Source organism: Cylas formicarius, unplaced genomic scaffold (assembly GCF_029955315.1).
Source record: "Cylas formicarius isolate icCylForm1 unplaced genomic scaffold, icCylForm1.1 PGA_scaffold_10__41_contigs__length_53128322, whole genome shotgun sequence".
Taxonomy (NCBI): domain Eukaryota; kingdom Metazoa; phylum Arthropoda; class Insecta; order Coleoptera; family Brentidae; genus Cylas; species Cylas formicarius.
In genome coordinates this window covers 40,816,178-40,841,640 of record NW_026844214.1, presented here as the reverse complement: position 1 = coordinate 40,841,640, position 25,463 = coordinate 40,816,178, and the positions used below count along the sequence as shown (strand labels likewise).

Sequence of the window (25,463 nt, the reverse complement as noted above, 5' to 3'; positions counted from 1 at the left end):
AGTTTTTAAAATGAGAGAGAGATATGTTGATATTTTCGGATACCATTTTGCAAAAGTTCTGCAATCGCTGAATTCTGTAGAGTTCTCTCCATGGTGAACGTTACTGCGAAACCCCATTGTTCGTGCGGGAACAAAATGATTTTATTTGCAGGCTTGTACAAACGCGAACAATTTGCGTGTTAATTCGGGAGGGTTTTTAAATAGCTTCTGCACGTTGTCATATCAAGACGGCGACTGGGGAGTAGAGTTGTGTCAATCACGACCGAACGACCGAATCCCGCTTGTTCGTAACGATTCGATCACCTTGTTCGCTCTCGCTCTCGCTGCCGCCATGACCGGACTGAAGTGACCGAATACAGGACCAATCGACCGACCGTACCAAAACAAATCGAATTCGCCGGAATACAATTCATTTGGATGGTTTAAGATTTAAATGCATAAATGAGACAGGCCACGGAAAAGGAATGAGAGTATTGTTAAAATTATTCTATAGAATTGAGTTGCGACATCGATTGGTAAATTTGCTTATGTGTTGAATTGAATATTGAATGAAATATCTATTTCCACACAGGTATTTAATTTAAAAAAATTAATGTATTACTGGTACAATTTTTATAAAATCATGATCAATAAAAAACAGAACACAGCTAAATATTATATTAACTAGAACAGAAAACATAACATATAAACACAACAATAATTCAAATTCAAATGAATCTGAATCGGTCGTTCGGACTTGTGACAGGATCAAAAGATTTTTGATTACTTAACTGACCCAACCTCGCTTTTGGTCTTCCTTCCGGAGGGCCCGGCCCGTGCTGCGTCCTCTGTGCCTCGAGTGGTGAGGAAATTTGTTGATCACCACGCGTATGACCTGATGCGTTCAACGGCACTTTTTGAACAACACGATGAGAGCGACCATTTAGCGCTTCACCGTGATTTTTAGTGGAGCATGCGCCTAAGGGCGCTGGCGGATATAGATGGCCAGTTAAGTTCAAGAATTTAATACCGCGAGGAAAGGAAGAAGAATAACTTCTTGGTGCTGTACTCGCGGCCAATCGATAAGCTATAGGTTTATATATATAAGAAGTCGAAAAATAATAAAATGAAAACTGAATAGAACTGTTCGGATTCAGTGACTATTGCCGTTTATATTGGTATCAAAAACTATTGAAATGAACGATTGATTGAAATGATTCGGTCCTTTTCGAAATGGTTACTGATTGATTCGGTCCTCGTAGAATGAACGATTGACACAACACTACTGGGGAGGCTGGTGCGCGGGTGCTACGTTGATGCGCAGCGAGATTGCCGCATGAAGGCGTTAGCGTCAATCACGCGGTTTTTTAAACTTAAACACCCATTATAAGGGGCGTCAATTACTGTTCTGAGCCACCCCTACGATCATGTACCAATATTTTGTAAAATATTATACACTTCGAGACTAAATTGTTCTCGCTATTTCTTCTGGTGAAAAGGAAACGCGTCATTCATAGCCCTCTCTATACGTGAGCGCGAGCCCATTGAATAGCTTCTTGTGGAACTAGGAAAATCGTAGGTGTGTAGGTACAAGCGGTCGGGGAAAACTTTCAACACGACCGGAACAAAGACTGTAGGCCCTCGCGACTACGATGGGACTTTCGAGAAAGTTTCACGGAAATGTAAATTATCTTGCGCAGTTTTGTTCAACAATATTTTTAACGTTTTTGCTGGGTAAATCTCTGGAGTATTTTAGTGTACGCAATGGTAAATAATTTAAGTAAAGCAATACATTAAAAAAAGAACGGAAAAAAAATTATATTACTGTTTTCAAAGAAAAATAATCAGTTTTAATTTAACACGTTTTCTATAGGGTTTCTTATAACATATAGAAAAAAACATTGTAAATAAATAATTTCTTAGGGATATTCAAAACTTAGTGGCAAGGATTTCATCAATATACGTAATACACTGACAATATTCTTACTCACAAAGGTAGTTTAATAGTTTGTTTAGAATTTTTTGAATTTCGCTAACAATATAGAAGAACAACACTTTTTTGAACTATTTGAATTCGAGAAAGAAAGAGACCGAACAAAATAATTTCATTAACTTTTTAGATTAGAACACAAACGAAATTGGATTTTTCCATTTACCGTAAACCCTCACACACAGACGCAGTCATACACAGAAAAAGAGCTGCTTTTCATTCTTCTATAAAAAAAACTATAAAACTGTAATAGCAAAATGTTTACAACCCGTGTGCTATAGACAAAGCCATAAAAAAAATAGTATCAAATAACCCTGATCTCCATTTACACTAAATCGAATGCTCAATCCAAATCATTTAAAAGAATTACATGCGTAGGAGAACCCAGTTAAAAATTATGCAAACAAATATTACTTGTAAACTGACAACCACAATTGGAAATTATTAAAAAAAATAATAACAAATTGAACGTTGAAAAATTAAAAAATGAAGAATATATATCTATATTGGATAAACAGGTAGAAAAAATGTTTACACGCTTAAAATTAAAAAACTGGTCATTCTTTTTAGTTTAGTTTTAGTAGGAATTATAGTTAAATTGTTAGTTGTTTTCTCGTTTGTTTATAGCACGTATGAAACTGTTTAAATTTTTGGAGCAATCTTCTGGTTAAGAAAAGCAGATCTTTACTTTAACTTTGCCATTTCTAAAAATAACTGTTTTATGATCCGTAAGTAATGTAAAAAAAAATAACGATATAATTTTTTCTAACACGAATCTATTGCAGTTTTAGGGTTTCCCAATTCGTCTAAAAATATATTTTTCTACTCCCGTCTGTAAAATATTTAATTACCCACCGATCTAGCGTGCGGGAAGCGTCACTTTACCATGTCGGTTTCGTTTCCCACGAATCCGAGCCATTTCGGGGTTTTACCGCACGGATTTGGGAACAATCGGATGTTTTCGGAGATATTTCCCACGCTTTGAATTTTGACGTTTGTCAATTCTGACGGTCATGTCAGTGAATATATTCGTGTTGTTTTGCGAAAATGTAACCTAAAACTAACGTAACTAAGTAAAGATATGCTTTTCTTAACCAGAAGATTGCTCCAAAAATTTAAACAAACGAGAAAATAACTAACAATTTAACTATAATTCTTACTAAAAATAAACATTATCCGCAGTTTAAACTATATACTCCTCATTTTTTAATTTTTCAACGTTCAATTTGTTATTATTTTTTTAAATAATTTCCAATTGTGTCAGTTTATACGTAATATTTCTTTTCATCATTTCTTATATATATATATATATATATATATATATATATATATATATATATATATATATATATATATATATATATATATATATATATATATATATATATATATATATTGCGAAGGCAAGTTTATGAAATTTTTACTTTGGAAAGCACATTGGCTGATGCATCAGGTAAAAATTTTTCAAGTTTCTATGCCACCATAGCGTTGTATAAATAACATCCAAGAAATCTAAAATTCTATACCGGATAAAGGTCACCTCCTCTATCCACCCCACTTTTGACCTTTTGCCCATTGCTCTCTGCGATCCGGGTCCATTCAAATCCCCCGGACTAATATCTCTGACAAATCTCCGGGGCACCGGAGCGGTAAAAACGGCCGTTTCAAAGGCCGGTTTTCTTTATGGCGGCGTCGCGTCGGCGGTGCGGGGGTAATTCCCTTATAGACGGTTATATTTTCCGGATTTGACCGGAGCGTATATATTCATTATTTGTACGAGACCGAACGAGGGGCGCTTTTACTGCTCTTTCGGTTACACGGGCCCCTTCAACGTTAATCGCTTTGTATTCGCGTTGCAGGAGAACCACTTGGAGACCCTGTTCGTGTCGCCCGCAGGACGGGAGATGATGAAATACAAGCCGACGTCCAAACTGAAGCAGAAGACAAACCCCAATTTGGAAGTAAATCATGAGTTTTTTACAAAAAAAAATCACCGGAAATCACAAACAATTATAAATAAATGATGATGTTAGGAAAATTTCAAACCTGATTCTAAAAATGTGATTCTAAAAAAGCAATAATATTATAGGATGTTCCATTTCCGCATCATTATTACTTTATTTCCAAATTTTCAATTTTTTGCTTCTTACAGTCTTTCCACAAAAGATCGACGAAGTTTCCGGTGGGACATCCTGTATGTTTTTGAAATCATGATTGAAAGGGTTTTCAGCCATAGCAAAATATAGAGGGTGTTCTATCAAAAAAAGTGAAGTTGTTAATTTTTAAATATATTTTCCGAATATATCTTCCGATAATAGAGAAAAAATCAGAGAACCTTTTATATAAACCGTTTTTTCATACCCCATTTGATAAACTCTGTAGGGGGATCTCAAAATATTTATGAAAATCCAGTAGCCCGGCAGTACGACGTAAATTCTGCATGTATTTCTGTATGTACTTTTTCATGTAAATATTGCCAAGTGTCTAGTAGCAAATTGCAAGAAATGTGGCAGATAACATAACCAGCTTTTTTTTCCGAATTTGTGCGTGTAAATCTCTACGAAACATGTAAATAAAATCTAAATCGTAACTTTATATGACGCTAGATATCGCACAAGAAAAAAAAGTCGAAAAAATTTCAAGAAGGAACTGTAGAACCTGCTATAGACAAAACGTTCATTCCTTTATAGTAAGTCTAATCATTGCAGATGAAAATTTTGCTTGCCAAGTATATAATTATGAAAATTGCCAATGGTATTGGTATTGATATTGTTATTAAAGGGGGGCGCTCTCGCGGGCGTCCAAGCACTTAGGCCACCAGATGGGCCCGTTGTGCCTCCAGACCGCTCTAGAGGGCGTCCAGAATGCCGCCCCTCCTATAGAAGGTCAGCAACTCCTTTAGCCCAATACCGTGCACTGAGTCCGGATCGATCAGGGCCGTTCCGAAGACTCCAAATCTTGCCCATGTCTCCTCCCCTTCCATGCACCACCTGTACTCCAGGTCGTCTCCAATGCCTAGCAAGCAAAGAGGCCTCCTAAGCCTGTAATGTCCTGTGTAGGCCCCTGTTAGTGCTCTACACTCCCTTCTGATCAGTCTCTCGCCCAGGCTTCGGAAGCTCCCCGCCTCACGCACAGGGTGATCCTCGAGCGGGGCTCTGGTCCCATATGCGTATGCGAGGAGCCCTCCCTGGCCAAGGCGTCCGCTGCCTCATTGCCCCGGATACCGTTGTGACCCGGGACCAAGACCAACGTGATCTTCCTCTCCTCAGCCACTCTCCTCAGTACCCCTTTGCACTCCTTTATCAGCAAGGAGCGCGTAAGCACTGACTTCAGCGTCATAAGTGTAGCCCTACTATCCGAGCAGAAGAAGACCCTCCTGCTTCCATGGTTGAGTCGAAGCACCCCTCTGGTCGCCATCAATATAGCGAAAATTTCCGCCTGAAACACAGTGCAGTACTGACTCAGAAGGACCGACAGTACACTCTAGCTCCGGGCAAATCTCCCATTCTAAACCCGTCCGTGTACCAGACAAGTCCATCCCAGGAGCCAACTCTGCCCTCTCTGCACTCTTCCCTTGATGGGAAGTCCATTTGTCAAAAAATGTCATCTCGGGGATCATGACGTTACTCGGTATGGCCATGACCCCGCGATCCCTGGGCCAGCCCTCTAAAATGTCGTACGGGCCCCGATTGAAGGTTCCCTCCCTCCAGAGCCGCAGCTCGCCAGCCTCACAGCCGTCCTGGCCGCCTCCATCCTCACCCGATCCGCCAGAAAGGGCAAACCCACCAGAAAGGCCTCTACCCTCTAGGGCCCTCCTGGGCCATCCTCATGGCGCCCGTTATACATAGGCAAGCCAATCTTTGCAATTTGTCAAGAACTAGCCTTGCTTCTGCCCTTTTGGTCCCGGCCACCATGCTACTGCCCCATGCGTGAGCATAGGCACCACCATGGTACCGTAGATCCACTGCATGATCTTCGGCCTCAGGCCCCAAGTGCCCCCTATCGCCCTCCGGCACGCCCACAGAGCTCCAAAGGCCAACCTGGTCCTTGATCTTATATGTTCCTGGAAGGTCAACTTGGAGTCCAACCATACCCCCAAGTACTTTATGCTTCCGCTTGCAGAAAGAGGCACCCCATCCATCGAAATGTTGAGATTGCACTCCATCTTCCTTTTCCTGGTGATGATGACCATGTCCACCTTGCCAGGATTGACAGCCAACTTGCTGTCCTTGCACCATTGTGAGAATCTTACCAATGCCCCGTTCAGGAGCCCCTGCATTCTCCTCACGTCCGTCCCCTGTGTCATTATCACAAAGTCGTCTGCATATGCCGGAGCATAGACCCCGTGTTCTTCCCTCAGAATATGCAATATGTCGTTCACCACTAGGCACCACAGGAAGGGTGACAAGACCCCCCACCCTGTGGACAACCCCGTGATGAACCGATGGAGACCTGCTCCCCACCCAGTCTTGCCTCGACTCTCCGGTCGGTTAGCATGGAGCGGATCCACCTTTCAACGGCCCCACTCCAGTACGCTCCACGGCCCTGCAGATCGAATTCAGGGCCGTGTTATTGAAGGCCCCTTCGATGTCAGCGAACACGCATACCGACAGCCGTGCCTCGTTCGAGACACCCGCCCCCAGGCCCGGAATCCAGTACGCCGCACTTCTTAGTCTCAATCCTTCCGGATCGACCTCAACCAGGTTCGCGAGCCCCCAGGGCATGACGTTGATCAGCTCCCTGCAAACCTACTCCCTGGTTTCTTCATCCATCATCTCGCTCAGGATGTGGCTCCTCCACAGTCTAACCGAACGCATCCGGGGAGGGGTGTTTTGCCCCCCTGCATGATATACATGCTTACGCGGAAGTTAAGAGACCCTATGAACTGCAGTAGGTCTTCGGAAGACAGGTCAGTTTCCTGCCCTCTGAGACCCACCACCAGTTCAGGTCCCCCCGCCGCCGCTTGCGCATAGGACCGAGCCCCCCTGTCAGAGCCCCCCCCCCCCCCCGGGACGGCCCGCCTTTCCCGTGCGCAGCTTTCGCCGGGCCGCGTGTCGACCACCGACCCCCGGCAGGTGCCAATGGACAATTTGTTTAGTAAACTGTAGGTATTCAAAAATATAACCATGAAAACTAAAAACTATTATAAAACAAGTCAATAAACAATTAACTTAAAAAAATGTATATCAATTTATAACCTAAATGTAACTATGTAAATTTAACGAACTATGTAAGAGAACTGCACAGAATTTAGTTTTAGAGAATTATTAAATTAATATAATTAGTATATATTGGATGTTATTCAGCAGTTTAAACAAACATCCTCAATTTTCTTGCATTTAGTATTGGGATTAAGGATATACTTGTACACCGACAAGTTATTATATGCGTTGCAAAAACACAAAGTATAAAAAGTATCGTTTATTGTATCAACATTTAAAACACAACCTTTAAAAACCAAATTCCACCAAAATAGTTATTGCCAGTTAAAAATACAGCAATTTTTATCTGCTAAAAATACAGGCAGAAATACATGGAGATGTTGCATCGTGTCTACCGGGCTTAAGTTGTAATAATAAAGAAGCAAGTTTTACTTTTTATATTTGTAGGACGATTTTCGTTTCAGTTTTTTACAAAAATGCCGCGCAAATCGAGAAAACGGCAACCCGATGGCGACAAACGGAACCCATTGGCGGTACTGAAACGCGATGAGCCGGCGACAGAGTGCGTTGCGTCTTCAAGCGACGTCCAATCTATGGACCTATACGAGGAGGCCGCTGCGATACTGGGGTTGGCCTGCGCTCAAACAGACGACTGCAAATGTTTGGAGTGTCAGGTATACATCGGTCGAACCTCCAGTGGATCAAAAATATTGTGGAAAAAGGGGGTCGAGAAATGATACGCTGTTGAGATATTTGTCAAAGATTTTCGTATTGCGTTGTACTAAAACAAGCAGCAAGCATCTGTTGATTGACAGATTTGAAATTTTTTTGCTTATTTCAATCAATTTCAAACCATGGTGTATATATACATAGCGTCCGAAAATAACGTTCGAATAATTCACAGTTCGATTTTTAATTTACGGGAGTGAGCCCTTATTTCAATACAGAAAAGCACTATTCCTAAAAAATAGCAAAACGGCACCATTTTTAGAAATGTAATTCAAAATTTTCCATAATAATAATAATATACAGGGTGTTTTCTAATTGAATGTCAATAATTAAGGAGGCGATTTTTGGGTCCATTTTAAAAAGAAAACTTCAAATGGACATATGTCCGACACTACTTAATTTTTGAGGTACAGGGTGATAAAGTTTTCAAAACTAAAATATATTTTTTTAATATCTATAATACCAATTTAGATATTTTAATGCAATTTGGCACACGTGTACTATGTATCAAGAGGCATTATTTAGTTTACCATAATTTTTTTAAAATACACCAATGGCGGACTTGAGGAATCTCACCTGTCTATTTTGGCAGGCATTGATGGTACGCCAATGAAAGTTATTCTTACAATCTCCGATCATTTCTAAAGAAATGTAATTTCGCTTAAAAAATAAAAACCTTTTCTCTGCATGGTCATAACAATATCGTTGATAAATCCTTCAATAACTCGAAGTGCGAATACGAAATACATAAACTCTGAGGTGTATCTCTGAAATCTTAAGAATTATTAATTCTGATGTGTGTTGTTTTTAGAAGAGGATTTGCCAATATTGGTAGAAGTACCATAATTATTTAGGAACAGATTGTGGTTCATGCATGACGGCGCGCCTGATCACTTAAGTGTTGCAGTAAGAGAATATTTAAATTACACATTTAATAACCGATGGGTAGGTCACGGCGGACCTCAACCATGCCCCCCTAGGTCACCAGATTTAAATAGTTTTGGCTTTTTCTTATGGGAGCATCTTAAAAAGTCTGGTTTATCTCAACCCAGTTAACACCGTAGAAGAGCTTCCTGCAATACAAAAAGAAATACTGGAGGTATACTTCAAAGAGTACTCGGCAATATCAGGAAAAGAGCTGAAGCGGGTATCCTTCAAAGTGGAAGACACTTTCATAATATGATATGATATGATGTTATGTTATTTCATTAAAACTGTAAAAGTAAAAAGACCAGTCTTCTAATTTTTTTTCTAACGGACCCTAGTTGGTAACTAAAAAGAAGATGTTTTGTTTTCACAATTCCCCAAAATATTATTTGTTCGTAGACAGTCAATGGCACGCCAATGATTTCCTTAAAAAATAATAATGACATTTGCATTCATTTATAAGCAGATTTAATTTGATCTCTTAATTTTTTTTTAGTTCGTCGCACTTGAAATTGAAAACTAATTTCTCTGCATGCTGTCATATTGAAGATAATGTTATGACCACACAGAGAAGAGGTTTTTATTTTTTTAAGCGAAAACCGTTCATCGGATTGAAAAAATCAAGAAATTAAATTTCTTTAGAAAAGATTGGAGATTTTAAGAATATTTTTTTTGTAAGAAAATCCAGTGGCGTACCATGAATGTCTGCCAAAATATACATGTGAAATTCCGTACGCCCGCTATTGATGTATTTTTAAAAAAATTCATTAAAATATCTAAAGTGATATTATAGATATTGAAAAATATTATTATATTTTTGAAAACTTTACCACCCTGCATCTCATAAGTTAAGACGTTTAGGACATTTGTTCATATATCATATATATTCATATATTCATTCATTCAAATATATTCAAAAATCTTAATTATCGACATTCATTTACAAAACTCCCTGTATATATATTCCGTGTGAATTGTTGTCTAGAATACTTAGCTGCGTGTTAACCTTTTCTGGACCGTGATAAGGTAAGGCTTTATATGTAGTGTCAGACTGCGTTTTAGATCAGGGATTGGAACCGTCCTTGGGATCGTTCTAAAACCAGTGAAGGACTGGCTGTTTGTATCGGTGTGTCGCTAGAGAGTCCCTTAAACCGTTGGTCGGAAATATCAGTCCTATAACCAAAGCAGTGGGTTAGTAAAATCGTCACTTATTACTTAATCAATTACTTTTGAACCTGAGGCTTTCCTCCATCCGGCTTTCGTCTAGTATTCTTCTGATTTACAGTTCAAAAGTGGAAAGTTACTTCGTCACTTCGGTATATGTTTTCTCATTTGACAAAGGGAGCGCTATAGCGCCCCCGAACGTCTAATTTGATATTTATTGCTAAGAGGAAATGACGTGTGGAGCATGCGCACATCAGGGTTTCGGAAATCATCATAGGCTTGGGCGACGCCTTTGTGTCGGTTTCCAAGTGCGGTTACACTTCGGGAATCACTATCTTCATCAAATGGGTGTCATCCATAATGCCTTTAACCACTTTAACTTGAATACAAATCCTTGACCTGCCGTGTAAATATGCCTCTGAGTTATAGCAATGCGGAACCTCGTGACCTTGCGAACCCTTCTGAACTTCTAATCGGTTTTTTATTAATGTCTTCAAATATATAGCGTGTCCCTAATTGTAACTTCTGATTGGTTTTTTATTAATGTCTTCACTATACAGATCCAGATTCTTTGGAATTACCAAATTTTATATGTAATAAGAGGTTAGGGACAATGTTTTTTCTCGAAAACGAAGCAAGGGACGAAAAAATGTTAATAGAGAAAAATGTTGCATCGTCAAAAATATTTGATAAGTTGCGTCCCGGAATGCCAATGTCATAAACAACACTATCAAATTTCAACAAAATTAGTCAAGGAATATTAGATATATTTATTTATGTTTGGCACCCACAATCATATGAAAGAAATTTCTTATTTTTTCATGTAGAACCACCTCTTAAATTCTAACGTTATTTCCACATCCCCTGTATATACATCAGTTTGACAGCGTTTTCTAGGTAATTTAAGATGAATAATGGACTGTGTTGGTAGCGATATCACTTGGAGTTGTGTATATACGTTTCGTTTACGGTAAACTTTTTAAGTCAATCGTTTATTAAACACTCGCTCCGCTCGTGTCAAATATACTCGTGAGTCAAATGCCGTTTACCGCACTTGTTGCATAATAAACTATCATTATTCTTCTATACTTGTATGGAGACTTTTTGTCGGACTACATTTTCTCCATCTCCTAATCGAATGTCAGAAAATGAGGCAGAAAGTTTAAAGTAATCGTAGGCGTTGCTTGTCAACGTAACAAGATGTAAATTACGGATGGGTGGTAGCTATACCTGCCCCCAAGCCCCCAACCGTTTACCTGGGAAACTTTGGCGCTGTCTTTAATTATGGATTTTCGGCTGAGACGGGCGGGCAAAGTTTCGGTGAAATATCGAATACGAAGGGGCCGGCGGGGGTTCATAAAGTTTTATTAGCATTCGGAAAATGCTCGAAGGCGGGCTTCGACGTCGTAGTGGGACGAATCCCACGCGCGTCCGGCCGCGATGAATATTTATCGTAGAACCCGGCACTTGCCAAAATATCTCTGAATGATCTCCCAATATGGTCTCATATAGAGGGTGGTCCATTTAAAATAAGCAAGTCGTCACATACTGCACTTACACCAATCGTTTATTCGGCATACCCCTCAATAAAATTATTATCCCCAACGTCCGTTCTCCCCATTATCGTCCTCACTCGTCGTCCGGCTTAAAACGGTCTCCCCCGGGCGTTACAGCGGGGACATTAATCTTCACCCTCCACCGACATGCCTCCTCCCCCTTTTAATAACATGCAAATGGTCTCGCGATTTTTTCCAGTTTTCCAACGGAATCCCATTTTTCGTTGCCGACGTCTATGTCGATACGCTATTTTTTTAAACCGTCCCCCGATGGCGATAAAGCCTATCAAGTAATTATTTTTCAATTTTCCATCCTCGCGTCTCCTTTATTTTTTGAAAATTGCGTCAATTCATAGTATACTTTATAATAATATACAGGGTGTTTAGAAGTTGAGTTCGGACACTTGGAGGAATGATTCAACGTGGGAAAATAAGTAGTAAGTCATGTAACAAAAATTCATTTTATAATAATAATCTGATATTATCGTAACAAAATAAAAGGGCTTTTTACAAAACTGGATTCCTCCTGCGAAGGTATCAAGAGCTTTCTTCTCAAAGGCTTCCATAAATTTATTCGCGATAACTGTAATAGTGAAGAATCCATAGCCGTTCCCGACGTTTTTTCAAAAATAATAACCTCCCATTCTTAGATATTCTTGTCAATAGAAACTCAGACCTAACATTCATTGTGTTTACAGAAAACCTATGCACACAGACCGATACCTTAATGCATAGTCAGACCACCATCCGGCCCAAAAATCATCGGTTATCAACTCTCTAGTTTACAGAGTCGTAAAACTATTCCAGCCCGAGTCACTCAACCCAGAATTAAAACACCTTCCCTCTGCTCTTCTCTCTAATAATTTCCACATTACAGATATTAAGCGTTCCATCACAAAATACACTTCACCACAACCTTCCAGTAGAAATGAGGCCGAAAGCAATTCTACACTTGTCACTGTGGTCCCAAAGTTCTAAAGAAATATAACGTCAAAACCAGATTTACCACTTGTCCAAAAATCTCTCATCATCTTCGATCCGTCAAAGACAAAATTCCATTTGAGATACCAGGAATTAAATACATTCCATGTATATGCGGCAAGGAATACAATGGACGAAAAATATGAACTAGGCTCAAAGAACATGGAAGAACCTTAAGACTGAGACAAATAAACTCATCAGCAGTGGCTGAAGAGAATCACGAAACCGGACATAAAATTTTATTCGATAAAACTAAAATTCTTGCATGTAATCAATTCTTCTACCAACGAAAAATGCGAGAGTTCATAGAAATCTATAAAAAATCTAACAATCTTAACCGCGACTCAGGTCTTTACTTGTCACAATATGAGAATCAGTCATCCGAGACGGTGTTTATGCCCTTCATTTATCTCCGCCCCCTCAAGCAATATATAAGCAGGTACAGAAAAAAATGCGAGCTAGTTTCAGTTCGTCTCTGAAGAACCCAACAGGATTGACGAAACGTTGGCAAGTTCGACTTTGCAAAAACCGATGCAAGAGGAATCTAGAAGTGTTGTTAACAGTACTAAGTAGCCTGTGGAAGTTTCTTTGAAAAATTAAAATAAAAGTGTTTCAGGAGTTTGTCACTCGAAGCCGCTTTACCTAGAACATTTTTTTTATTTTTCCTGTTTTTTATTTATTTAACTGATATTGCATAGAATAGATTGCCTTAAGCACAACCACAAATCCCCAAAAATTGTTACTCTTGTTTTGAGTCGAAATTTTAAAAAGTCATTGACACAATCCGTTAAAAATTAGTTTCTAAGAGTTTATTATCCGACTGCTACTGCGATGGCCCATCAGGAATATTCAAATACTGAATATGGCGACATGGATTTTTGCTGCGGAAGAGCAAATGGAAATGCAGATCAAGCACGACGGCTTTATATCGAGGCTTATCCCAACAGAAACATTCATCAACATACACAGAAGACTTTTTGAAAGAGGATCATTCAAACCTAGTAATATGAGTAAAGGGAGACCAAGATATAAAAGAACCGCTGCAAGAGAAAAAAAATACTTCAACCCGTCAACGAGTACGAGAAAACTTGCTGCTCAGAAAAGAATTCCTTGCTTTACAGTTTGGGAAGTTTTGCATGAAAATGATCTTCGGCCTTTCATCTTCAAAGGGTTCAAGCATGAGTATGAGGGTCACGAGCAATTGGGAGTAATTTTATGCAATCAAATTTTAGGAAAAATTCAAAATTACCCGCAATTCTTAAAGGTCATCAGCGCCGGTTTTCTTTAAATGTATGGGCAGGGATTATAGAAATAATCTTATAGGACCTCATTTTTTTAACGGATCGCTCAATGGGGAAATGTATTTTCGCAAATTTCTTCAATGGGAACTGATGGAAGAGGTTCAAGAGACAAGACAAGAGACAAAACATGTGGTTAATGCAAGATGGCGCGCTACCCCATTTTACATTGACTGTACGAAGGCATTTGAATATCGATATTGATATTGAATATGATAGGTCGGGGCGGACCTCTAGCTTGGCCGCCTCGTTCACTAGACCAGACTTGTTTTTTTGGGATCACTTAAAGTCTTCAGTGTATGAAACACCTATAACGGCTATCAATGATCTATGACAAACAATATTAAACGGTTGCGAAATCATTAAAATAGTTTGCTTATTTTTTATGTTCGGCAGCATTTTTTAAAATGAAAATGAATTGTAATTAGCGTTGTACAACTTTTAATAATTTTTTATTTTCGAAAATTTTAAATGCATTTATTTATGTTAATTAAATTAAACATGTTATTGCATTAACTTATGCCATTTTTTCACTTTTTTAATTTATAGCATGCTGTTTTTAAAAAAATGGTGCACGTCTCCTGCAAGTTAATAATGCTGGCCTGAATTTCCACTTGCTTTTGCGTAACAGACATGCATATCGCGACATCCAGTGTCACTCTTCTGTAAATTAGAAGTGCGGGCTATTCGGACCGAGAATGAAAAAGTCGATTTGTGACTAAATGAGAACACTCATCGGCTCAAAACAACAGTAACAATTTTTGAGGATTTGTGATTCTCTGCTTAAGGCAATCTGTTCTATTTTGCAATATCAGTGTAAATAATATCGAAGAAATAGTCGACATGATTTTCGTAGTGGGATCTAACGAGAAGAATACATTATTAGCTACCAGAATTGACCCGCAACAGTATTCCGATAGAAAACAGCCTCTAAAAGAACTCTTGATAAATCGTTTTACAAGAACTGGGAGTGTTGCTTATGAAAAGAACGAAAGAGTCAAGATTGTAGTGAAGGCGGAAAATGAATTGCAAGTATTACTTAGTGTCACAGAAAAGCTACATGTAAGACAGCCTTACTAATATCTAATAGTTCTATGAATATTTTGTGAAAAAATAAGATGCGTTCTTATTAATGTATTATTTACTGATGAATCGACATACCATTAAAACGGTTGTGTTAACAGGCATAATTTTCACTATTCTGCTAACATTAGACTCTACTTTATAATGACGCACAATCTGGAAAAATGTTTGAAAATACGGTGAACATATGAATGAAGAAACGAAGTGAGGCAGAAAATGTGGTTCCTTCATGATCGACCTCCTGCACACCATTTACGAACTACTTAAATAATTTATTTCCTCAACGGTGAATAGGAAGAGGTTGTCCGATTAGACGGCCACCTAGATCTCCTGATCTAACCAAATAGACTGACTATTGTATATGGGGATATAAAGACCGGATGTATACAAGTGCACAACAAAAGAGGCTATGAAACAGAGGATAAAAAAAGCCTTTCAAAGTGTTAGTCATGAAATGCTAGCAAATATTGCACAATCGTTTAAAAATCGAGGATGTCTGGAAGTCGGTCGGGGACAATTCGAGCAATAAATAAAATGAAACTTAATTAAACAGTTCTTTTTTCTTTTGCAGTTGTGTACATAGTTTTTTTACTGTTTTTTCTGGATCTATTACCAATATTAATATTGCAGTTTTAATATTTTCCCTAACGTTTAATACTGTTTAAATTGTTTTTCCGAATTTCGCAGTTCATAATTTTATTTTTGTTTAAATCTCGAATTTAAACGAATAATACATAATTTCCGCATTACATTTTGTCTAACAAATGCTTATTATTATCTGTAAGATTTATATTTAATTGGTCTCTCTAGCTAGACCTTTCAAGTTCAGGTAATAATTATCTTGTTTTCAATCTTTTGTGATATTTTCGCACGGTTTAAAAATTTTCAGTATTTTGTTCGTAAAAATATGTATACCTCAAGAAATATTAAGTTTAGGCATAGAGAATGCTTAATAAAATTGAAAGAGCATTAATAGGAAGTATAACATACACCCTGTTCGATTTGTTCTTTTCGCGAAAATTAATATTTTTCCTTTTGACTTACCATACTTAAATGATTCGAACTAACTTCAAGACAAGTTTAGGATTAATGACTTTATAAAATTGCAACTATCGTAAACGGCGTCAAAAATATAGGGTATTAAACACAGTGCATTTTTGACGAAAAAAGAACCATAAATCGGAAAACACTCAGTATAGACCATACATTGGGTGATTGAATATAAAAAAATATAAGTTTGGTTTCCCACATATTTATGAATCACCCTGTATATCTAAAAATAATGTTAAATTGTTTCTTTTAATCTCATCTATCACTTTTGTATTTAACGTTTTTCTCTAAAAAAAGTAATAAGATATATTACGTTGACGCACTATTTTTACACCTTGTATATTAATATTGACATATTGTAATACAAACGAATTTTACGAAAAAAATCGAATCGATGAGTATAAGGTAACGAAAGTAGAAGAGGGGCAATAGTTAAACACGATGAAGTAGTTGTCTACATGTAAGTATAAAATCAGATAAAAGTTATTGTTAAACGTTAAGTTAGCAGGAGTTTAGAAAATCCGCTCTATAAAATAATTACTTAGCCGCATTGCTGAAGTTTAGATGCGAAAGATATAGGGCATCATACAAACACATGGTTTTTAAATTACTTTCCATTTTTTCTTGGAGGAATTGTAATGTCCAAAAATATGTGGGACGTTTAAAGAAGATTATGTTGGTATTGAATCGCTTTTACGAAACACCCTGTATAATTAAAAATATTTTTAAAATGTTTGTCTCTTGATTTTATGGTAAACCTAATTAAAACTTTTTTTCCAAACAGTGACAAATGAGATATAGTACGGTATTGCGCCCCCAATATGTAAAAAAGGAGAGGAAACGCGCCCACGCTAAGAAACTCAAAGTTGCCATTCTTCACGACTTTCAAGTTAGTTGAAGGCGATAATTGGCTAATATTAAAACTCGATATTGAAACGTTCATAATTATCGCTTTATTTAGAAAATTATTATACCTATGTGAAAATCGTGTGTTTTTATTGAGCCACCCAGTATTATCACAAGGATCTTTTCGTTGACTGGATGATTATCGCGAACACATATATTTTTGTGGTATGTTACTGTTTTGGTGGAAAAATATCAAAATCCACCTCGTTTGGTAACTTTTCGACAGCTTATTATGGAAATTATATTTTGCTGTTATTCAGTTGATCGGATCCTAATATGCTGTTAATATTTATATTTTTAATTATTTACCTTGAAAGGACCCTGATGATAAAAACGTTGGCCCATAGTAAAATCGGTTTCTCCGTTTTGGTTAGTGTAAAAAAAAATATTTGATTGAAATTACTCGACTCGAAAAGTAGAAGAGAATTTTTTGTTTTGCCGAGCCTATTGTTTTAATATCGCTTGTGAGGAGGGGCGTGGCCCCCCGGCAGGTGACCTTTCCACATCCCGCGCACGTGGTCACGTCCGATTTTGGGGAATTTCCCCCCGATCGGCGGGTTATTAATGGAATTCTATTTTTCAGTGCCACTACTTCGACTTCGAAGAGGAAATTGATTTCCCTACGGCGGGAAATGACTACGGCCTGTTCAACATGGATAATGAGTCAACGTGCTCGATCCAATAACGAAAACTGGGATGACGGGGCACAGGAAATAAAAGGGGAGGGTGCATAATAGAATGGGGGCACGTGGTGGCTGCTTTGGGGATGAGCTAAATTTCTGGAAAAATCCGTTCGGAACGAAAACGATTAACAAAAAAATCCGGCGATATAATTTTTACAAGATTTAAGGTGATTCGTATATACATTAGGCTACGGTCTATCTGCATTGTGTTTATTAAATGCGCCTACTCAGTGCGAGAAGCGCGCTCCGCATGGGCAGGAGAATCGCCCCTTGTGCGATGGCAATTTGACAATTCAATGAGACTTCTGGCGAAAAAAAAACTAATCTGCTTGAGAAGTAAATTTTGGAATGGTTACGTTGTTTTAATATAAGTTTCTTGTTTGCGTTGTATGCTTTGTGTTAACGTTACTTAAATCAAATTTGATTTCCCTCGCAATTCAGTGGTTTTATGGACTCATCCTCGGCTTCAATCTTTAAAGAAAAAGTTTACCAACTCCAGAAGAATTACATAACAATTATCTTTTGTAACAATTGTATCCTTTAAATCCTCCCATGCCCACTTTAGCCACAAATAATGTTTTAGCAGTCACTTCTACAGCTCGAATAAGCCGGAAAATGGTTTACTAAATTCACGAATCGCTCTTTGACCAATTTCAGCTCCGTGCGCTATAGATAGACCGTAGCTTTAACCATGCCTAATAAGAGCATTCCAAGTACGTAGTCATAAGACGAATCGACAGAACACTATCACGAAGCACAGTATAGTTTTAGATGTGGAAACTGAAATATTTATCAGTTTTGCCGGTCGGGCCACTACGTGTAAAATCGTCGGATATTCTATAAGACGTTACCCGAGTAAAAAAGTAATAATGCTAAGGACAGAAGAGAAAGAATATTAAAATAAAAGTTGACACAGAATGCCTTAAAATAAGGCAAATGCAGTCAATAAATTAACCGCATGCAATTCATGCATATTCAGTTTCATTAATTTAAAAAAGTAGCACCAAAGTGTAAAAACAATTTAAAGTGGTTCTATATCAAATATGGCCGACGAACATTTTCTACTGAATTTCATTCTACAAGTTAGGTTTGTGATGATCCTTAAAAAAATGATCGTAGTCTGGAATCTAGAATAGATTGTCACCGCAGAAAAACACAACGAGGAATAACACGGATCTGTTTAGATGCACGTTTTAAAAAGTGTTCCTGGGAAAGAAAGGAGACGTGGAAGCATCAAATGAGACAAATAGTTAGGTTCTGTTTCTATTTAGTGACTTTTACTTTTGCAAAATTTAGTACAGCTCTAGTACTCGTACAAGGACTACCAATATAATCAAATATAAAACCTTTTTACAAAACTTATGCATTCCTCCTGCGTCGGTTTTTGCTGTGTCGAACTTGCTGACTTTTCGCCAATCATCCTGTTGTGTTTCAGTCAAGCTCTGAAGAAGCCAACATGATGATTGATGAAACGTCAGCAAGTTCGACTCAGCAAAAACCGACGCAGGAGGAATCCAGAAGTTTTGTAAAAAGTATTGCAGTAGCTTGTGGAAGTTTCTTTGAAAAATTAAATATAAAATCTATGTCTAAGATACTAGGAGAATAAAAAAAGATTACAGAAATGATCAAAAATTTGTTCCAGTGGTACTTAATAGCCAAATGCCTATGCAAATGCAAATACACACAGGTTTAGCTTCATTCATAGTTATTACACAATATTTGGATAGTTTTTTACTTCTTTATTAGTAAATAATCTGATCAATGCTGGCATGTTTATTTTTAACTTTTCTCTTGGAAACTCTTCAAGTATGGTACTTATTACATCTTTTTCGCCAGCTAAAGTGCCATTTTCAATGCGACGGCAACATTAACTTTTACATGTCATCCGGTGCAGTAGTTAGTGGAATGTGCCTTTTTGCGACAATTTTTCCCGATATTATCCCGAAGTCACTAAAAATAATTTAAAATTTTATGGATTTATTTCTCTCTACAATTTAAAGAAATATTGATGGATTTATACAAATATTGATTATAACCATTGAAGTTTACAGTAACGTCTTCTTTAATTAGGTCGCGGTTCGGATTTTGTAATTTTTAGGTTATCAAGTGCATGTAAACCAGAACCCGGTAGGGTTTTGATTCCACGACAGAATGTCAGTCAGTATAACGTCATTTGTATAAAAAATGCCTCCCAGGAAAAGCTGTTGACAAGCTGAGCCTGTTTGGTGCGTGAACAGCGGACGACTTGTACCCGGCTATTAGAAATATAGATTTGGAAGTTAACAACAAAAAATAACACTTGTCCTTTTACCCAACGTATTCGTCAAAATATGTCTACAACAGTGTATGGGGATCGCTGAAAATGACGCAAAATGCAGGCTAGTGTGTAAAATTTACTGACATTCGCAGCCGATCACCCTATATTATCTAATAGCTACATGGCGGCAGCTCGTTTGCTGTCAGCGCAAACGGCCGTGAGCGCAAGAATTAATGATTGCTACGACATATTAGAGTCTATACGTAACCACTAACCCATAATTCTAAACACCTAGGATAAATTCAAAACTGTTGTACAGTATATCGTTGTTACTTAATGTTCGTTGGAAAAACTGTGGACTTTTCGGGGGGGATGCAAACACTTTGCAAAAATCATTCCCCCCACGTACGTGTTTTCTGTTTTTACATTATTTTTAGCATTTAACAACTGTAATAAAAATGATTAAAAAACGTTGGTGTTTTTTTATTACTTATTGTTGTTGTTTTGCATTGCTTACTTTCTCTTCCCCTTTGCCCTTGAGTCACTAGACAATATAATTTACATTTTCGTGTGTAAGGGGCGAAGATCTAAATGCCTAATATGACAGCTCAAATGTCAATCTAACCTGCTCGCGTGATAAATAAAAAAATATAAACAAATAAAATCTTATCCGGCGCTTCCTGCTAGATAAGTGACGAACCTCTGAAAACCTTTGTAATTAAGTATTTTTTAAAAATTTGCAGCCTCTCATAGAAACCGTTCCTAACGACAAACGGTATAAGTTGTTTGAAACTTTTTGGTGTCTTTGGATAGCGGAAGGACTAAAGTATTTAATATATAAATTTCAATTTCTCAAAGTTATCAATAAATGAGATATAAAACGTTTAAAATTGATAATTGATTTTTGAGCCGGTTTCTCCATTTAAAATGAGATTTTAAGGCTATTTTTCAACCTTTCTTGATCTGAGAAGGTTGAAATTTTTATTAAAGATGGAAATCAATGAAGTCTATCCGCAGATTCTATAAAGTCCCCCCCAGCCCCCTATTTTCAATTAATTATTTTCATGTTTATCATGATTTTCCTCAAAAATTAAGATTTTCATTTTTTTTTAAGTAGCTCGTTAATATCCTCAATTCATAATTATCATGGATGTCATAATTTTCCTCGTTGTTTCGTTGCTCGTTGCTTCGAGAAGGTTTAATTTTTTACTAAAGATGGAGGTCAATGAGATCTATCTGTAAAAACCGTAAAGTCCCCCCCCCCCAGTCCCTACTATTTGGTTGTAATTTAATAAAAAACTCTTTTGAATTAGTCAACAAGGTCAAAGATATTAATATCCCCCCTAATGCATTATTAGTTTCATTCGATGTTCAAAATCTATTTCCTAGTATTCCACCTATTGATGTAATAAACATAATAGACAGCATGCTCACCCCAAAAACAAGTTAACCCAATCGTTAAACAAGATTTATTGGATAGTAAAATAGTTTATTTAGACCAAAATTACTTTGAATTTAATGGTCAGTTCTAAAGAAGGACTAATTATGGGAAACCCACTTAGTCCTCTACTTGCCGAAATTTTTATGGACAATCTGGAAAATATTATACTTGAACATCCGTTATTTAAAAGTTTTCTTTGGTGGTACAGATATATGGATGATGTTTTTGCGTGTTTCGTACGGACTGAAAGACAATTAGATACCTTTTTAAATCATATCAACTCTTTACACAATCGCATAAAATTTACTACTGAAATCGAACAAAATAACTCTTTACATTTCTTGGATTTAACGATAAAGCACAAAACAAATTAGATTTTTCAATATACCATAAACCTTCACACACAGACACTATAATACATGAGAGTTCAAACCATCCCTATACACGCAAAATAGCTGCCATTTATTCTTTTATTCATAGGCTGATAACTATCCCTCTTTCTGCAATAAACTTTGAAAAAGAATTAAATATTGTAAAACAAATAGCATTCAACAATGGATATGACCCGTCACTGATAGATAAAATCTTAACTAAGAAACAATTTCAAAAAACTTTGAATTCTATATATCCCCGCTCTATTACTGAATCTCAAGGTTTTAAAACATTAACATACATAGGAGAACCTAGTAATAAAGTTTCAGATGATCTCTCGAAATGTGGCCTCAAAATTGCTTTTAAAACTAATAACACCCTAGGAAAATTTGTTAAAAACAGTAAATCTAAATCTAATAGATCCCAGAATTCTGGAGTCTATAGATTAAATTGCGGATCATGTTCTAAGATTTATATTGGACAAACAGGTAGATCTTTCAAAAAACGTATCAACGAACATCGACGATCATTTAAAAACAATAGTTCAGATTCTAATTACGCTATACATTTAAATTTAGAAAAACACAATTTTGACGACAATTTCGATATTTTACACACTGTTTCGAAAAGTAGAAAATTAAAATTACTAGAAGCTATGGAGATTAATAAAATGAGAGGTTCGAATGTATTACTTAATGACCAACTGGATTTGAATGGATCATCCTTGTTAAATCTCAATTTAATACCTCGCGTTAAGTAATTACTACCTGTTTTGTATTTATAAACATCGGTACCGTTTGATATTCGCATTTGATAAAGGCACGGTGTTGCCGAAACAGCTGTCATTTAAATATATTTATGTGAAAATCTGAACAACGTTTGTTCTTATTTAACTAGTTGTTTACTTGTTTATGGCTCAGTTCATTCGCTTTCAAGATTAATATTGACAATGTCAAAATTATACGTTAAAGGTAAAAAGGCAAAAAAAAATTCATAACGTACTTGCGAATTAAAATGGGCTTTCTTTTAGGAACACCTATTATATCAATTACGATTTTAACTGGTAGTTATTTCATATGACACAAGTTTGTCAATAAATTTATATAAAAATAGACGATTTCCGGAATAAGCGATCCACATCCACCTTATCAACAGCTACGGACGAATGAAAGGTCACTCTTTTGTCCTTGGGGTAAGAAACTGCCCCAAAGACCGGATGAACTGAGAAAGTCAACGGTATAAGGATGTAGGCTAAGAGAAACCACTACATTAAGAATCCACATGGATTTCGCTAGTACAATCATCATGGCTGTACAACTATAAAAAAACTACCTTCACTTATCAGATCAGATCGTCATCTAGCGAAATCTCTGTTACACAGCAAGAAATAAATTAAAATTTGCTACATGGAACGTCAGAAGTAAGTATGAAGCAGGAAACATGCATAATGTAGTACTAGAAATGCAAAGACTAAACATAGATATACTAGGTATTAGTGACATTAGTAATGGACAGGCTCTGATCGGTTCAATACTTACTACAAATGGTAAGATGTATTTCTCCAATCACAGAAATGGAGTTGCAGTAATTGTGCCAAAAAATTTTGTGTTATCGGTGATCACTTTTGCCCCTATATCAGGCAGAATTATGCAATTACAACTTAAAACAAACACGACCAAGCTCAATAATAGACTGCTCCCACAGTCGACAAGCCCGATGAAGAGATCGAGCTGTTTTACGAAAATATAAACTCGGTTCTATCCTCGACAAAATCAAGAGACGTCACAAGTATCACTTTTTTCAAACTTAATATGCGAAAGCTGCATACCTGGGAATCCCCGCAAGATAACAATCAAATTGATTACCTCTTAATAAAAGAAAGATACATAAACTATAGTAAATCGGTAGAAGCATGACTTTTCAGCAGACGTTTCTTCTGACTGTAACTGATAGCCCGAGTTCAAGTCAAACGAAAAAGAACAATGAAAATAACTAAAATAAACCATATTGATGTGGGACAATTACAGAAAAAATAACTTCCAGACACTTGAGAAAAAAGAACAATATCAAAAAGAACAATGTATAAATAAAAATGCCATTATCTTAAATCAGCGCTGATGAAACCTATGAAGGCAATGTGTAAAACGAGAACACAGAAGGCAAAGCAAAATGTGGATGACCGATAAAATCCTTCACCTTATGAACAAAAAAAGAGCTTTTACAAATAAATGCGAACAATACAAGGCAATACAACTGCAAATACAAGAACAAATCTTTTATAGAACAAAGTGCGAATAAATTGAAGAATTTCAACAAAAATATGACAGCTTGAATATACATAAAAAAAACTTAAAAAACTAACGGGACTAAAAAAACGGAATCGACCCAATACATTATACGAAACACCAAGAACAAGGAAAAATCTTGTGGAGAATCTCTTCAAAGATCATAGACAAAAAGTTGATCTTGAACATATGAAAATAAATGAAGGTCCTGAAATAACAAAGGTCTTAAAAGTACTGAATACACTGAAGATCAAAAAAGCACTAGGCCCAGACAATCTACCAGCCAAAATTCTTAAACTCATGTAAGAAGAGAGGAGTCACGTCCAGGTGTATTTGTGCAATGGCATCTTCAAGTCAGCGATAATACCACAACAAGATATCAATGAAACACAATTTAGATTTAGAAATAGTCTCCGCACTCGTGAAGCACTATTCACATAAATTCGCACAAAGCTCGTCACAAAACGCGTACAAGACAAAAACCTAGACTCTAAAGGTATTAAGATTATTTCAAATCTATAATATGGAAAGAGGAAAATAACAAAGAGGAAACAGAAATAAAGAGAGGAGTCCGGCAGAGTTCTGTTCCTTTATCCATCATTTTCAATACGTATTCAGAAGATGTTTTAAATAAAACTTGACCAATCAAGCATATGGTAGTAAAATCATCTGAAAAAAGTTAAAAGTTAGAAGCAAGTTAACTACTAAAAAAGGATGAAACAAATATCAAATACTTCAACTCATAATGCAAGGAAAAATCTCAAGCAAAAGAAGGAGAAGACATTCTTGGTTAAGAAATCTACCCGAGTGGTTCAACACCACCAGTATCAATCTGTTCAGAACAGCAGTCTCGAAAATACGCGTAACTTTGTTAATGCCAACCTTCCGAACGAAGGCGGCACTTGAAGAAGAATCTAAACTTTACACACAAAAGCACAATAGAAACCGCTAGAACGATCTATCTAAAAATGCAAAAAACAGCACCACAACTTAGGCTTCATCATGTTTCCCTCACATATATATCGTGTAAATTATCACGAATAATCAAAATAATGCGCACAACCCAAAGGAAATCTTGCTCACATTTTTCCTAGGTAACCAGGTAGGTAACCGTGCTATCAATGCGCGATTGCGATTGCTTTCCTTGCGACTAACTGGCGTTTTCTAACATAATCGCAACAAAAATAATTTGTGCAACGATATATCTTTTTTTATGTCATTAAATAATAAACTGGATGTTTCTTCCCCCATCAAAAAACAGAGTCTTCTGCTCGTCCACATAATATTCTTTGAATTTTGCTCAATTTTGCATACCTAATTTGAAATTTTACCCACCTTCAATTTAAAACGGTTGCGCAGCTTCCTGGCAAAAGTTAGGTACGAACTTCCAAAATACAGAAAATTCTCTTCCAAAGTCAACCATATTAAAACTTTTATAAACCAAATTTTGCACAATTATGCGCAACAGATTGCAAATTTTGCGCACATTCCTGTTGTGACATTCTATTTATACCATTTTAAAATGCCTAAATTTTGCGCAATCTACTCACACACATTACTTTCCATGATGTCACTCATATGCTACGAGGTGTTGTGGGTT

At 36.8% G+C, this 25,463-nt stretch overlaps 1 protein-coding gene across 1 annotated transcript in view; it reads left to right on the top strand.

The window, feature by feature from the left end:
• LOC132700030 (uncharacterized) overlaps nucleotides 1-17,545 on the top strand; it is an 85,758-nt gene extending 68,213 nt beyond the window's left edge. Inside the window, exons 4-6 of the mRNA XM_060667105.1 lie at nucleotides 3,829-3,930; nucleotides 7,596-7,805; nucleotides 17,409-17,545. Coding sequence (XP_060523088.1) covers nucleotides 3,829-3,930; nucleotides 7,596-7,805; nucleotides 17,409-17,510 — 414 coding nt within the window. The 3' untranslated portion in view covers nucleotides 17,511-17,545. The remainder of the gene's footprint in view (nucleotides 1-3,828; nucleotides 3,931-7,595; nucleotides 7,806-17,408) is intronic.
• Nucleotides 17,546-25,463: the final 7,918 nt, after the last annotated feature.